This window comes from Triticum urartu, chromosome 1 (assembly GCF_003073215.2).
Source record: "Triticum urartu cultivar G1812 chromosome 1, Tu2.1, whole genome shotgun sequence".
Classification (NCBI taxonomy): Eukaryota; Viridiplantae; Streptophyta; class Magnoliopsida; order Poales; family Poaceae; genus Triticum; species Triticum urartu.
In genome coordinates this window covers 4,774,958-4,787,687 of record NC_053022.1, presented here as the reverse complement: position 1 = coordinate 4,787,687, position 12,730 = coordinate 4,774,958, and the positions used below count along the sequence as shown (strand labels likewise).

At 46.8% G+C, this 12,730-nt stretch overlaps 2 protein-coding genes across 2 annotated transcripts; one reads left to right on the top strand and one right to left on the bottom strand.

Moving 5' to 3' along the window:
* Positions 1 to 250: 250 nt before the first annotated feature.
* LOC125541502 (disease resistance protein RGA5-like) lies at positions 251 to 2,959 on the top strand (the record flags this gene model as incomplete). Its single annotated transcript, XM_048704898.1, has 2 exons — positions 251 to 2,138; positions 2,230 to 2,959. Coding segments are annotated over 2 exons (1,902 nt in total), but the record flags the coding sequence as incomplete, so codon positions are not given.
* Positions 2,960 to 8,071: 5,112 nt separating this feature from the next.
* Positions 8,072 to 9,825, bottom strand: LOC125540952 (disease resistance protein Pik-2-like). Its single transcript, XM_048704469.1, has one exon. It carries the CDS (start codon positions 9,823 to 9,825, stop codon positions 8,176 to 8,178), a length of 1,650 nt encoding a protein of 549 aa, XP_048560426.1. The 3' UTR covers positions 8,072 to 8,175.
* Positions 9,826 to 12,730: the final 2,905 nt, after the last annotated feature.

Sequence of the window (12,730 nt, the reverse complement as noted above, 5' to 3'; positions counted from 1 at the left end):
AAGTGACCTCCATCAGGCCGGTCCGGTCGGGAGAAGCCGTGAGGACTGGTTCACGAGAGAGAAAAATAAGCAGGAAAAAACCATCGATGTGGCATGCCAGCTAGACTTCACAATTGGGACCTGTCTGCCAGAACACTCATGAAATTTTAAACAGGGTAAATCGTGGCAAAATTTTTGTTAAATGGGGTAAAATGGATGAAATTTTGCTAAATGGGGTAAGTAGTGTCAAAAATGTCAAAATAGGGGGTAAAAACTGGAATTCACTCTAATTACTACCACCCGCATAGGCAGTATCTCTAGAGCATGTTGCTTTTCTGGTGACGATATAATATATCAGATGAAACCTCTTACTGAGGATGACTCCGAAAGACTCTTCTACAAAAGAATATTTCCTCAAGGAAGTAAGTGTCCTGCTGAATTGGAGTCATTATCTAAGGCAATCTTAAAGAAATGTGGTGGAGTACCACTAGCCATCATCACTATTGCTAGTATTTTAGCTAGCAATGGTCGAGATCAACACATAAAGCCAAAGTATCATTGGGACAACATACTTGGTTCTATTGGTCGTGGACTTGCAGAAGGTGGTAGTGGGAAGGACATGCAGAGAATATTGTCCTTTAGTTATTACGATTTACCTTCCCATTTGAAGACTTGTTTGTTATATCTCAGTATATTTCCAGAGGATTTTGAGATAAGGAGAGACCGGTTAATATGGATGTGGATAGCCGAAGGGTTTGTGCAAGGTGGAAAACAAGGAACTGCATTATTTGAGCTCGGAGAGAGTTACTTCAACGAGCTCGCAAATAGAAACTTGATTCAACCTGTACATGTTAATGCTGCAGGCAAGGTTGAAGCTTGTCGCGTGCATGATATGGTGCTTGATCTGTTGTGTTCCCTGTCCAGTGAACAAAACTTTGCTACAATATTAGATGGTAGTGGTACACAGCAAAGCAAATCTATTTCACACAGAAAGAGTCGCAGATTATCTTTTCAAAATAGCATGTCAGAGCCCAGCACCAATCTGGTTGATGCCACAAGTATGCCACAAGTGAGGTCTGTTGTTCTCTTTAAAGCAGATATTGATCTAATCCAGAATATTTCATGCTTTCAAGTTTTACGTGTATTGGATTTAGAAGGTTGTGATTTTGGGAGAAACCCCGACGATGTTGATCTCAGGTATATTAAGAATTTATTACACCTAAGGTATCTGGGGCTAAGAAGAACTCATGTTCGTGAGCTCCCTGTGGAAATAGGAAAACTACAGTTTTTGGAGACACTCGACTTAGCAGATAATGGATCAAGTGTAGCAGTGATTCCGTCAAGTGTTGTCCGTCTAAGACGTTTGATGTTCCTAGATGTAGCCAATTCAGTGTTGCCAGCTGGGATCGGGAACCTGACGTCCTTAGAAGAGCTGAAAGGAAAATTGGTGGATGTGAAAGAGCTAGGGCAACTGGTCGAGCTGAGAGTGCTCTATCTTTTTTGGAATGGGAACGATGAGAGCATGTGTAATTCTTTGGTGGTGTCTCTGGGCAAGCTGCGGAAAATGCAGCGTCTGACAATTTACGGTGTAGGGAATGCAAGGTCTGATGTCAGCAGGGATGGTTGGGTGCCCACCCCACAGCTTCGATACCTTTGGTTTATTAGATGCACCACCAGATTGCCTAGGTGGGTTAATTCATCATCGTTTCCCCTCCTCTCCTCCATGGGAATTTCAGTGGACAGGTTGCAGCCAGAAGTTGACATTCAGATCCTCGGGAAGCTTCCTGCTCTTCGTTCTCTCTGGCTGTGGACCAGCCAAGCTCAGCCCACTCATGTCGAAACGTTCGTCGTTGGCGCTAATGCATTCCCATGTCTGAGAGAGTGCCGCTTCTTCAATTTTCACGCGGTGCCATCCATGTTTCCACGTGGAGCTATGCCAAGGCTTGAAATCATGCACTTCACAGCCCGAGCGTCAGATATTGCCGGTGGTGACCTGTCTGTCGGCATGGGGCACCTCCCTTCCCTCCAGCAAGTCACGGTTTGCCTTTGGGTTGAGAAAGGCAGCACTTCAGATAAGTGCAACGAGGAAGCGGACGCTGTGCTGAGGCATGCAGTGGACACCCATCCCAACCGTCCCACTCTTCAAACCTATCAATCAAGTGAGTCCTTTCTCCCAGGTTTCTTCTGTATATTTTGGCTTAATTGCATTTCCGCAAACAATATACATGCTCATTCCTTTTTTTTTCTCAGCTCGTTATCTATAATGGCGAGGAGGATTGTTGGTTGTCTTCTTCGCCGAACCAGGCCACCCCGATCGCGCAAGTCCTGCAGAATCCACCTCCCTCGAGCTGGACCTCGCAGAACGAGACAAGGTGCACGCCGCAAGAACAAGACGGGGACAAGACGAGACGAGGCCACCGCTGCCATGATGCCGGCGTATCCTTCTCCCCTGGCAAGCTGGCTTACTTCCCCTCCTGCCCCCGGGGTTCTTGCCAACACGCGTATAAGCCAGTGCCTCCGTCCGCCAAGCACGCCCCTCCCAGGCGAGCTCGCCAAACCAAGGTTTTGGATCCCGAGTGAACCTTTTTTCTCGTGGGGCACCGGAATTTGCGGTTACCACGGTAACCACGAAATTCCGGAAAAATTTCGCACGAAATTTCAAATCAAATTTTGAATTCAATTTTTTTTGGAAGTAGATATAGATAGGTTTATCAGTCCAAAATATCACTAACTCTTCTTTGGCCTAGTGGCTATTCGGCAGCAGCTACCATCTGTGCAGAATTCCCAAGTTCGAACCCTGTTCGCCCCACAATTTAGTAGTGTTTTTTAACTTTTGCATCCTCAAAAAGAACCCGCGTCTAGCAGCTTACAAAAGGTTGGCTTTACCACTAGGCCGCAAGTAGCTCTACGGTTGGATAAGAGATGACCTGTATTTAACTCTGCTGTGAGCGTTTGAATTCAAAATTTTCAAATTATTCGAGATTTTTTGCTCGGTATGCGTAGTTCTCGAGGGAGGGCGGTAACCGCGCGAGATCTTGGAATTTCGCTCGGTATCCAAAACAGTGCGCCAAACACGCCCGTCACCTCTTCTTGTCTTCTGGAGAGTCCCTGTCTCGGAGCATGGTGCGCTGCATGTGAGAATTGTTGGACTGTGTAATCTTGAACAATTCAGGAACATTGATTTCATCATGCATGATTTGCTAATAATATTTCAGTACAGACGCAGAGGCCGGGGAGTCTCCCTTTTTCGAAAAAAAATATTCAGTACAGACAATACAGCCTAGACGACCGACATCCATCTGTTTACGTATATGTTTGTGCTACGCCTGGTTGACACTTGTACCTACTCTGTTTTACTTACTGAATTTATGAACAGTTCTTTTTTTCGAAAAGGAGGGACTCCCCGGCCTCTGCATCAGAACGATGCATACGGCCAACTTAAATAAATAAGCAAATAAGTTCGACAAGGTCTTAAAGTCTCAAAATAAAATAAAGAAAAGCTCACAAAGAGCCAAAGGGCCAGAAACAAACTAGCCACAAAAAGCCACAACCGGCAGGCATAAGAAAGACAGGTAAACTAATTGCCTATCCTACCTGACCGCCATTCAAACCGGTTGAATATATCCCGTGCTACCATCTTCCAACGGATAGATCCAGTAACCAAACGCTCACTGGCCTCCATTGGAGTGAGTAGCGACCACATACGGATCAACGCAGTGGCTCAGAAGATAACTTGCAAAAAAATGAATATTTGTTTTTCTGTTAAAAACCAAATCATTTCTGCAGTTCCAGACTGCCCACAATAAAGCACATACTCCTACGCGAATGTCTCTCGCTATTTCGGACTCTATCCCGTTAAGCCACGTTCCAAATAACGTGCTGACAGAACTCGGAGGAGTAATAATTTATAAACAGCTGATCATCACCTATTATTTTTATGATGTTTCCTTTTTTTTTCTGCCGTGATTTCTTCCAGCCCGATATAGATTACAGGTCAGTACTACTCATACTAAACTTCACAGCCACATAATAGCAGACCAGCATGTGTGAACCATTTCAAGTTGATAACCACTGTCGAGCATATGTCAACCTGCTTCCGGGGCATGTCAAGCAACAGCAATTCAATGCTGGAGTTGCCGTCCAAACTCAGAATCTTGATGTGAGACTAGTGTTCTGCTAGTCAATGGTGGTGGTGACTAATAATAAGACCATATATTCTTCGGTTCTTCCTAATGATATTGTACTAGTATTGGACCATTGGGTGATGCACTGTCGGTTCTTAGGATTTGGTTTGGTATGAGTTAATACTATAATTCTAAATAGCACGCTACCTCAGCGTGCTGTAGTGTTTGGAGGATGGTAACGCTTCGGCCGCTATTTGTCACGGCCCGCTATTTAAAACTTATTACCTCATACGGAGTATTGAACACAGTAGCAGAACCAACGATACAAGCAGGATCAAAATGTTCGTTTATCATCTTCTCCTTACATAGATGACAGTTTACATGCATTTTCCTTTGCTTTGGCTGTCATACAATTGCTTGACTACCGAGTTTACATGCATTTTATTCTCAGCGAAAATGTAGGTTGAATCTGCCTAGTGTTTACAGTTAGTTCAGAATTGCCAACACAACACCTTGCCAAAGCCATATTCGTCACTTGTCTTGGGTCTTTGTGCTAATCCACAGAAATTGCATGCAGTAACTGTTGCTGCGGAAGCTAGAATATAAACAGATTCACTCTAGCAGAAGACTGCCATGCCAGACCACATTTTGTCAATCTGATTAAAACGAGTATTTAACAAAAAACTATCACAATTCGTGGAACCGTGCCTACAAACTACCACTTTATAAATTTGTGCTAAAAACTACAATTTTCTCACTAATCCTTGACTAAAAATTACCAAGTCTGAAAAGAGCCCGATTCGACTCGTTTAAACGCGTTTCTGACTAGTTGATAAACGAACCAAAATAATCGAACGGATAAAATAATGTTAGCATTTCTAACTAGTGCAGCCGTTTTGATAACTTGTGGCGTGATTTTGCTCAGGCTAGTTAATAGACTGAAGCGAAGCGACTACTATGGGAATGTTTATTAATCAACCAAAATAAGCTTGAGAAGCCAATCATGTTACAAGGTTTCAGAATCTCCAGCAAACTGATTTGATGTTGCCATTTGTGGTCAATGCCACTCCATCCATCAGGGTGTGCTGATGAACAGCTGTCAATGATTGAAACTTGAAAGAAACCTGTCGCCCGAAACAAAAGGCACACTATTACAAGGTTTCGTTTCTTATTTGACCAGGGAATGCTTTGGAACGGTCTTGCTGTTGAAGACAAGCAACTAGTAACTGGAGCAAGTAGAGCGTGAACATACGCCTCATGGAGTCAGAAGCAGAGCTGCCGATGAAACCAACTGATCCTCATGGGAAGATGTTCAGACAAACAGAGCCAAGACGCCAGCATCGTTTCGTGGGCAGCACCTCAGCTCTGGTTATTCCTCAATGGACAGCTCTCCTGCTCTTTTAGCTGCACCCACCAAAAACGCATTAGATAGCTCCCGTCCAAACGAATTAAGTTGTATCTTTCGATGTCTAATTTATATCTACCATTTCTGAAATTTGTCAGAAATATCAAAGTTCTTATGAATGATCATTTTGAATTCTATAATAATTCATCCAACAGCCACGCTATGAATAGAATAACTTACTCTACAAACCCCTAGGTTTACAGCAATTTGTACGAAAATTTGTGATATTTTTCTGCAACAGTTTACAATCCAAGCATTTACGACATCCTAATCAGATATTTACTATACATCTACCACTCTTATAAGAATTACGACATAATAGACACAATTTTAAGAGCTTGTATTCATGGTTTTACAACCCCTGCTGCCAAATAACACAATAATTCACTTAAATCGAATGCTTACATTTATACCTTGCCTTCAACACTTTCATCCTCCAGATCATTCGTGCCATGAAGGATTTTGTATACTGTGGAACAAAGAGGAAATATAGACTGGCTAATCATAAGGTTACAATATTACAGCAGTACAACTTACACACATTATTATAGACTATTTTATAAGGTTACAGCAGCGCAGTACAACTTACATAAATTATTATAAACTATGTTATTGTCAAATAAAAATGCAATGAGTAAAACTAAATTAAATGAAAATTTTCACATTTTAAAGTCACTGGCCTATGAAGCTGCGCGGACTGAACTACTATTTGAAGTGTCAAAGTAACCAAATCCTATATACTTAAGAAGTTCACCCCCACTACTTGATTTATCTCAACATGCAACATAGCCACGTCATCATCCAATCGCATCTAGCCACATCATACCTCATGCAGTCCCACTCAAGACCACTTTTTTCAATTAAGAGAGCTAAGCACAACCTTCCCACGCTGAGAAAGGGAAAATCGATAGCACGTCCACATCAGCTTTTAGTTACTATCAACTGAAAAGGGCGACGGGCCAGCGGCCCTCCAGTGCTACACGGACGTTTTGGACGTTCCAGGTGGCTGCTTTTAGTTTGGTGAACGACCTGGAAGCCCATGGAAAACAAAACGTAGCACGTGTCAGTCTGACGTCTTCCCAATTTCTCCCCACTGAAGCGATTAATTTTCCACAACTCTTTTCGTATTCTACCGCAGTCCACGGATTCTCTTAATTTTCCACAACTCTTTTCGTATTCTACCGCAGTCCACGGATTCTCTTCATCTTCTCCACTGAGCAAAGAGTAACAGATTACAGATGGACTACTTCATTAGTATCCTCCCACTTTATCAGTCAACGACGCTTTTCATCTCCTCCTTATTTCCCACTGTTCTTTGTCTCCTCCGCCCAGTTTCATCCCAAACAAATCAATACTTTCCTCATCAGTTTTGCGAAGCTACCATACGCACCTCACCGTCAGCAGCGATGGTGGTGCCGATGCTGTGGTGCCTCTGCCAGGCCAGAGTTCATGGGGGTCGCCACCAAATACCCGCGTGCTCCTGCCGTGCCGCCCCGTGCCCCGGTGTCAACCAGAGATCCAGGCGAGCCACATCTCCCACCATTGTCATCCCACCAAAAGGTGTGGTCTCTCCTTCCTCTCTATTTCCTCAAATCTGAGCGATGATGATGTAGTTTCAGTTGCAAGATCTGATTTGTACGTGGTAGGAAGCATTTTCTAGAAGGCGGATTTGTTCTGTCTCCACCCGCGTCATTTCGCGCTGCAACCTGCAACTCTGCAAGTACGGTCAGTCTTTCTCATCCACAATCCTCTCTAATTCAGGAACTGCCAGCAATCATGAAACAACAAGCTCTGATTCCCTCTTCATTTTGTTTTCTTTATTATTGTTGGAAGGAATGAACAGATGAAACAACTTTGATTCGAAGCGATGGATCATTGTCATCTCCCTTTGTTTTGTTTTATTTTATGTAAGGTGCTGATTGGAAGGAATAAACAGTAAAACAGGTGAAACGTACTACGTGCAACTACAATCCTGCATCTCTCTGTCTCTCTCTCCCTCATACGTACATACATATTCTCTCTCTCTCTCTCTCTCATGCATGCACACGCATGAACCATCTATTTGGGTATTGAATCGACATGATGACTTCACAGTAGAATATAGAACTTTCAGGCAACAACATACCTGAAAATATGTATGTACGTACGCATGTTATTCATCAAGCCTTTGATATCTGGAACATATATTTGAGCTGGCATCGCTTGATGAGACTATTAACTAGGTTGCATGTGTGCTTTAGGTTCTACTATTAGATGGCCATAGTTTTTTTATGTCCATTTTATTTTTTCAGTGCTTAAGACTTGATACACGTGTTTGAATATTTGCATTTAGGTGAAAAAAATGCCTACGTTGAAGTCATTATAGGCCAACCGAGTGTACTAGGATTATTTCAATGCTTCCACAGTGGTGCTAAATCTCATCGTGTTTGTACAAATTAAATTGTATTTTTTTCAACATTTCAAATGTAAATATGGATATTCCATTGGATGCTTTTCCTACATCCTATCTATGTGTTTTTAATATACCCATAAAATCTGAAATGTCTCGCAGCAACGCGCGGGGTATTATCTAGTGTAGTAAAAAGCAGACAATCTAATTAAGTTACTAACGCATTGAACTTTTTTTTTGCGGGTAAAAAAACTAAGCCTGTTGCTTGCAAGGGTGAATCAGCGCGGAGTTACCTCCTTCACCGTCAGTGTGGGCTTGTTGGGATTAATATCGAGCACTTTCTGGAATGCACCGATCAGCTCACCATCACTACTACCACCACGGGCAACCACATAGACATGGTCAAGTGAAGAGAGGTTCTCCAGACCAAACTGAAAATCACCGAATTTGTCTTTTGTGTTCTCAACATAAAATTCTAACTCCAGGATTTGGAGCTTTTGCGAGGTTCCTTGTGCAAACATGAACTCAATGGCGTTGCAACTCTTTATACTGAACCTTGTCAGAGACTGGAAGGGACAACCATTGTCAATGACTAACCTTTTATCTGCGCCTTTTCTCTCTAACAGTACATATATGTAAAGGTCACGCAGAGACGGCATGCTCCCATGTATTCGGAGGTCTTCCTCTCTTGGTTCACTTAATCCAATTGCAAGGGAAGAGAGGGAGGGCATGGTGGACATTGCTTTTAGAAGCAATGTTGAGACCATCCTATCACACATGTCAACGAAAACCAATTGTCTTAGCTGAACAAAGGTTGATGGCAATTTTTTCATTTTGGTGGACCTTATGTCTAGCAGTTGCAGAAGTTGTAGATTGTTCATCTCTTTCGGGATCTCAGTGATAGATGTCCCTTTTAAACTCAGATACCTCAGGTGAAATAAATTGCAAATGTCCTTTATATGATGATTGCCCACTTCCTCACAACCACTTAAATCCAATGCACGTAGGACAAGAAAACCTGAAAGTTCTGACAACAAACTGAGGTCTTTACTGAACACAGTAAGTGATCTCACATGGGACAAGCTGCTCAGGGTTGGCATTTGTTTGACATCCTCTTCGATACTGGTTTGGAGAGACAGTCGACGGACCTTGCTTGGAAGTGAAATTGGCTGGTGACCACCCAATGTTGCGAGAAAGTTCTCCTCATTTGACAAGGAAGTGATAAGGTCAAGCAGCATATCGTGCACACGACAAGAGCTCGCCTTATCTGCAAATTTGATATGCATCGGTTGGATCAAGCTTTTGTTAATAAGCTCAGCAACATACTCCTCTCCTACTTCATACAAGCTCTTTCCCTGCTCTTCACGAGCCATTCCTTCACCTATCCATTTCCATATCAACTCTTTGGTCTTAATCTTATAATCCTCTGGATACAAACTGAGATACAGTAAACAAGCCTTAAGGTTTGGTGGTAGGTCATGGTAACTCAAATATAGTATCCTTCTCATGTCCTTCAGGTCAGGGTTATTTTCAAGTCCAGAACCCATAGATTGGTACACCTTGTACCAATACGTATATGCATTTTGATGTTCCTTTTTACTAGCCAGTGTAATGATAGCCAATGGTACTCCACCACATTTCTGCAAAATGTTCTCACTTACTTTAGTCAACTGAATATGTGGGCGCTTGTCCTCAGTTCCAAATATTCTTTGGTAGAATAACTTTCTTGAGTCACTAGTAGAAAGAGGTTTAAGATGATAAACACCACCAACTTCTTTGGCAACATCCAGAATGCGAGTTGTTGCAATTACTCTACTACCACATTCATTCTCAATCAGAGCACATCTAATATTCTTCCACACAGATTTATCCCATATGTCATCAATGAGAATGAAGTACCTGCGAGGGAATACCAAAAGGCCATACATTAGTAAAGCTAGGGTATGTGCTTTGAGCAGCTATATCCATAACAGGCACCTAGCAGTTGAAGGCGACAGGGCGGGCGCCTGCGCGCACGTCCGTGATGGCACCGTCCATTGCCGCCGGTGATCGCCGGCGCGTCGGCAGCCAGTTTTGGGCCCTAGCCGAATCCGACGACGACGAGGCGGACGACGATGGGGATGCGACACCGGCGGCTTCTCCACCGTCACCGACGCCGTCAGATCTCATTTGTGAGTTTTTTCATTCAGGTTACAATGAAGATGAAGTGGCAACGACGATCGACCGTGTTTTGCCATCGGACGATCCGGCACGAATCGGACTTCACGCGGGCGAAAAGAAAGAGATGATCCGACGCGTAGTTCATCGGAGAATGGCGGCAACGGCGCTCAGACCTTGGAAGGGTCCCCTCCCTAAGGTGAGTCTTCCAAATCTTACACTTTTCGACATGATTAGGCCGGATTCGTGGATTACTGTTAAGAAAAGGAAGAACATGAAGCGAATGGGCGTTCGTCCGGCGCCGGCGGCGGCCGTGGCGTCCGCGGCGACGACCCAGATCGCTGAGATGCGAGCGATGCGTTTGAATCATCTGGTGGGCTGCAGTGGGCCGACTTGGTGGCAGTCGGGGCCGCGAGGGGATGGGCCAGGGTTGGCTGGGTATGTGGCCCAGGCTAGACCGGACCCGAGTCCTTCTCGTAGCGATCCCCCATGCACGTACGCAGCGATCGATCTTTCTTCCGCTACTGCGTCGTCGGCTGCTGCTGCTAGGGTTCCTAGGCACGGGACTCCTGGCTTCCCGGCGTGCGGTTTTGGTCGGGCGAAGAGAATCCCACCTCTCAAGGCCATGGCTGGCCGCGGGGCTGCGGCGCCGCCTGCCAAAAAATCCACCGTGTCGGTTCCAGCAGGTCGGGGTGGGGCTGCGCCGCCGCCGGCTGCGGGTGCCGGGCATGGTGCTCTGGTGCCAATTGGTCAGAGGCCGCCGGCGGGTGGTGGTGTGGCGCCTGACACTCTGGGTCGCGGCGCTGGCCACCTGGGCACTCAGCCGCCGGGGCATGTGCCGCTGCTGACTACGGCCGGTAGGGGCGGGCCGCGGCCTCCGGCGCCAGGCGTGGCTATCGTGCAGCCGGCTGCGGGTCGGGGCGGGACTCGGCCCCCGGCGCCGGGCGTGGCTACCGTAGTGCAGCCGGCCGCGGGTCGGGGCGGGACTCGGCCCCCGGCGCCGGGCGTGGCTACCGTAGTGCAGCCGGCCGCGGGTCGGGGCGGGACTCGGCCACCGGCGCCGGGCGCGGCAGCGGCGGGGCGGGGTGGTGCAGCCACAGGGGCTATGCCAACGCCTATCGGTAGTCAGCCTCGTGCCGCGCCTCCGCCTCACTACGTCGCGCGGCCTGCTCAAAATCGTTTGGGACCGTTGCAGACGAGACAGAGTTTGAATACTAGAGAGTCCTTTGATCCGCCCCGAGGTCAGTGGGGGGACGATGGTTATGATGCGTATGGAGATGGACAGCATCGTGGTTCCTCATCCACGGGAGGCGGTCGTGGCTATGCCTAGCAGAGTGACGGGTCTGCTGAGAGACCGTTTCTCGGCCCGGCAGGTGGTTTTGTTGAGGGGGCCTCGGCCGGGATCACCGTCAGAGAGGAGGCTTTCGTGGCCATCGTGGTGGTCGGGGTGGGGGCCGTGGGAGATTTCGCCGACCGCCCCCGCCCAGGGCAGTTGATCCTGTGGCGTCTACAGTGGAGTCTGACCATATTTCCACTGAGCTTCCTTCCCAGGCGATGGAGGTGGTGAACTCCTTGGCCAGTGTCGAGGTTCCTGAGGCTGGGATGGTGGATGAGGCTACCGACAGGTCTGATGCCGAGAGGGCGTCCAAATATGCACGTAAGAAGGAGAGGATGATTTGTTACCGTTGCGGTGAGAAGGGCCACTTTATTGCTGAGTGTGTGGCCCAGCTGTGCGAGTCGTGTGGCAAGCCCGAACATGACTCGGGGGAGTGCCTGTTGTTGCGTGACCTGCCTCCGACGCTGAATATTTATGGAGTCTATTGTGCTGAGCTCGTGTTTTTTGAGTCCCCGGCAGCGAGAGAGGTCACGGAGGATACCCTAAGCTTGACTACCGGGATTGTGAAAGCAACCCAGGGCGAGGTGACTGAGGCACAGATTGTGAGGAGGCTTCAGGAGCTGGCTCCCGGGGATTTTAGATGGGAATTGGTGCTTATCGAGGACAGGGCTTTTAAGGTTGATTTCCCAACTGTGGATGATTTGCAGAGATTGTTGAGCTTTGGCTTGTGTAGAGTCCCCGGTACTAAGTGTATCCTGGAGTTCCACGAGTGGAAGCAGGTTGAGCCTAAGGGAAAGCCGCTTACGCAGGTCTGGTTGCGGTTTATAGGGGCTCCATCTAAGCCTCTGCAGGACGCTCGCATGGTGGCTAGTATGGGCATCATGGTTGGGAAGACAGAAAAAGTGGATATGGCTTTCACACGTGCCCATGGGGTGGCCCGGCTTTTAGTGAGTGTTCTGGATATTGAGTTTGTGACTGATAAGGTCAACTGGACCTACAGGGGAGAGGTGTTCCCGCTAGAGATCGAGTTTGAGGACACTGATTTATTTGCTGATGCGGTTAATGGTAACGATGTTGACATGCACGACAGTGATGGCAATGCCGGGGCCAAGGGGGCACCGTCAGATGAGCCCACGCGCGAGGGGTCTAATGGTTCTCACCCAGCCTCTCAGTTGCCTGGGGATGGGACCGGGGTTGAGCCCGCAGCATCACCAGCGGTGCCCATGACTACTCTGCATTTTGGGTCCTTTGAGCCAGCCTCGGCACCTCCCAGACTATGGAGTGACCGGGTAGATTCTGATGATTCTCTTGAGCACACGCTCCCCCCGTTGGAGTTCGAG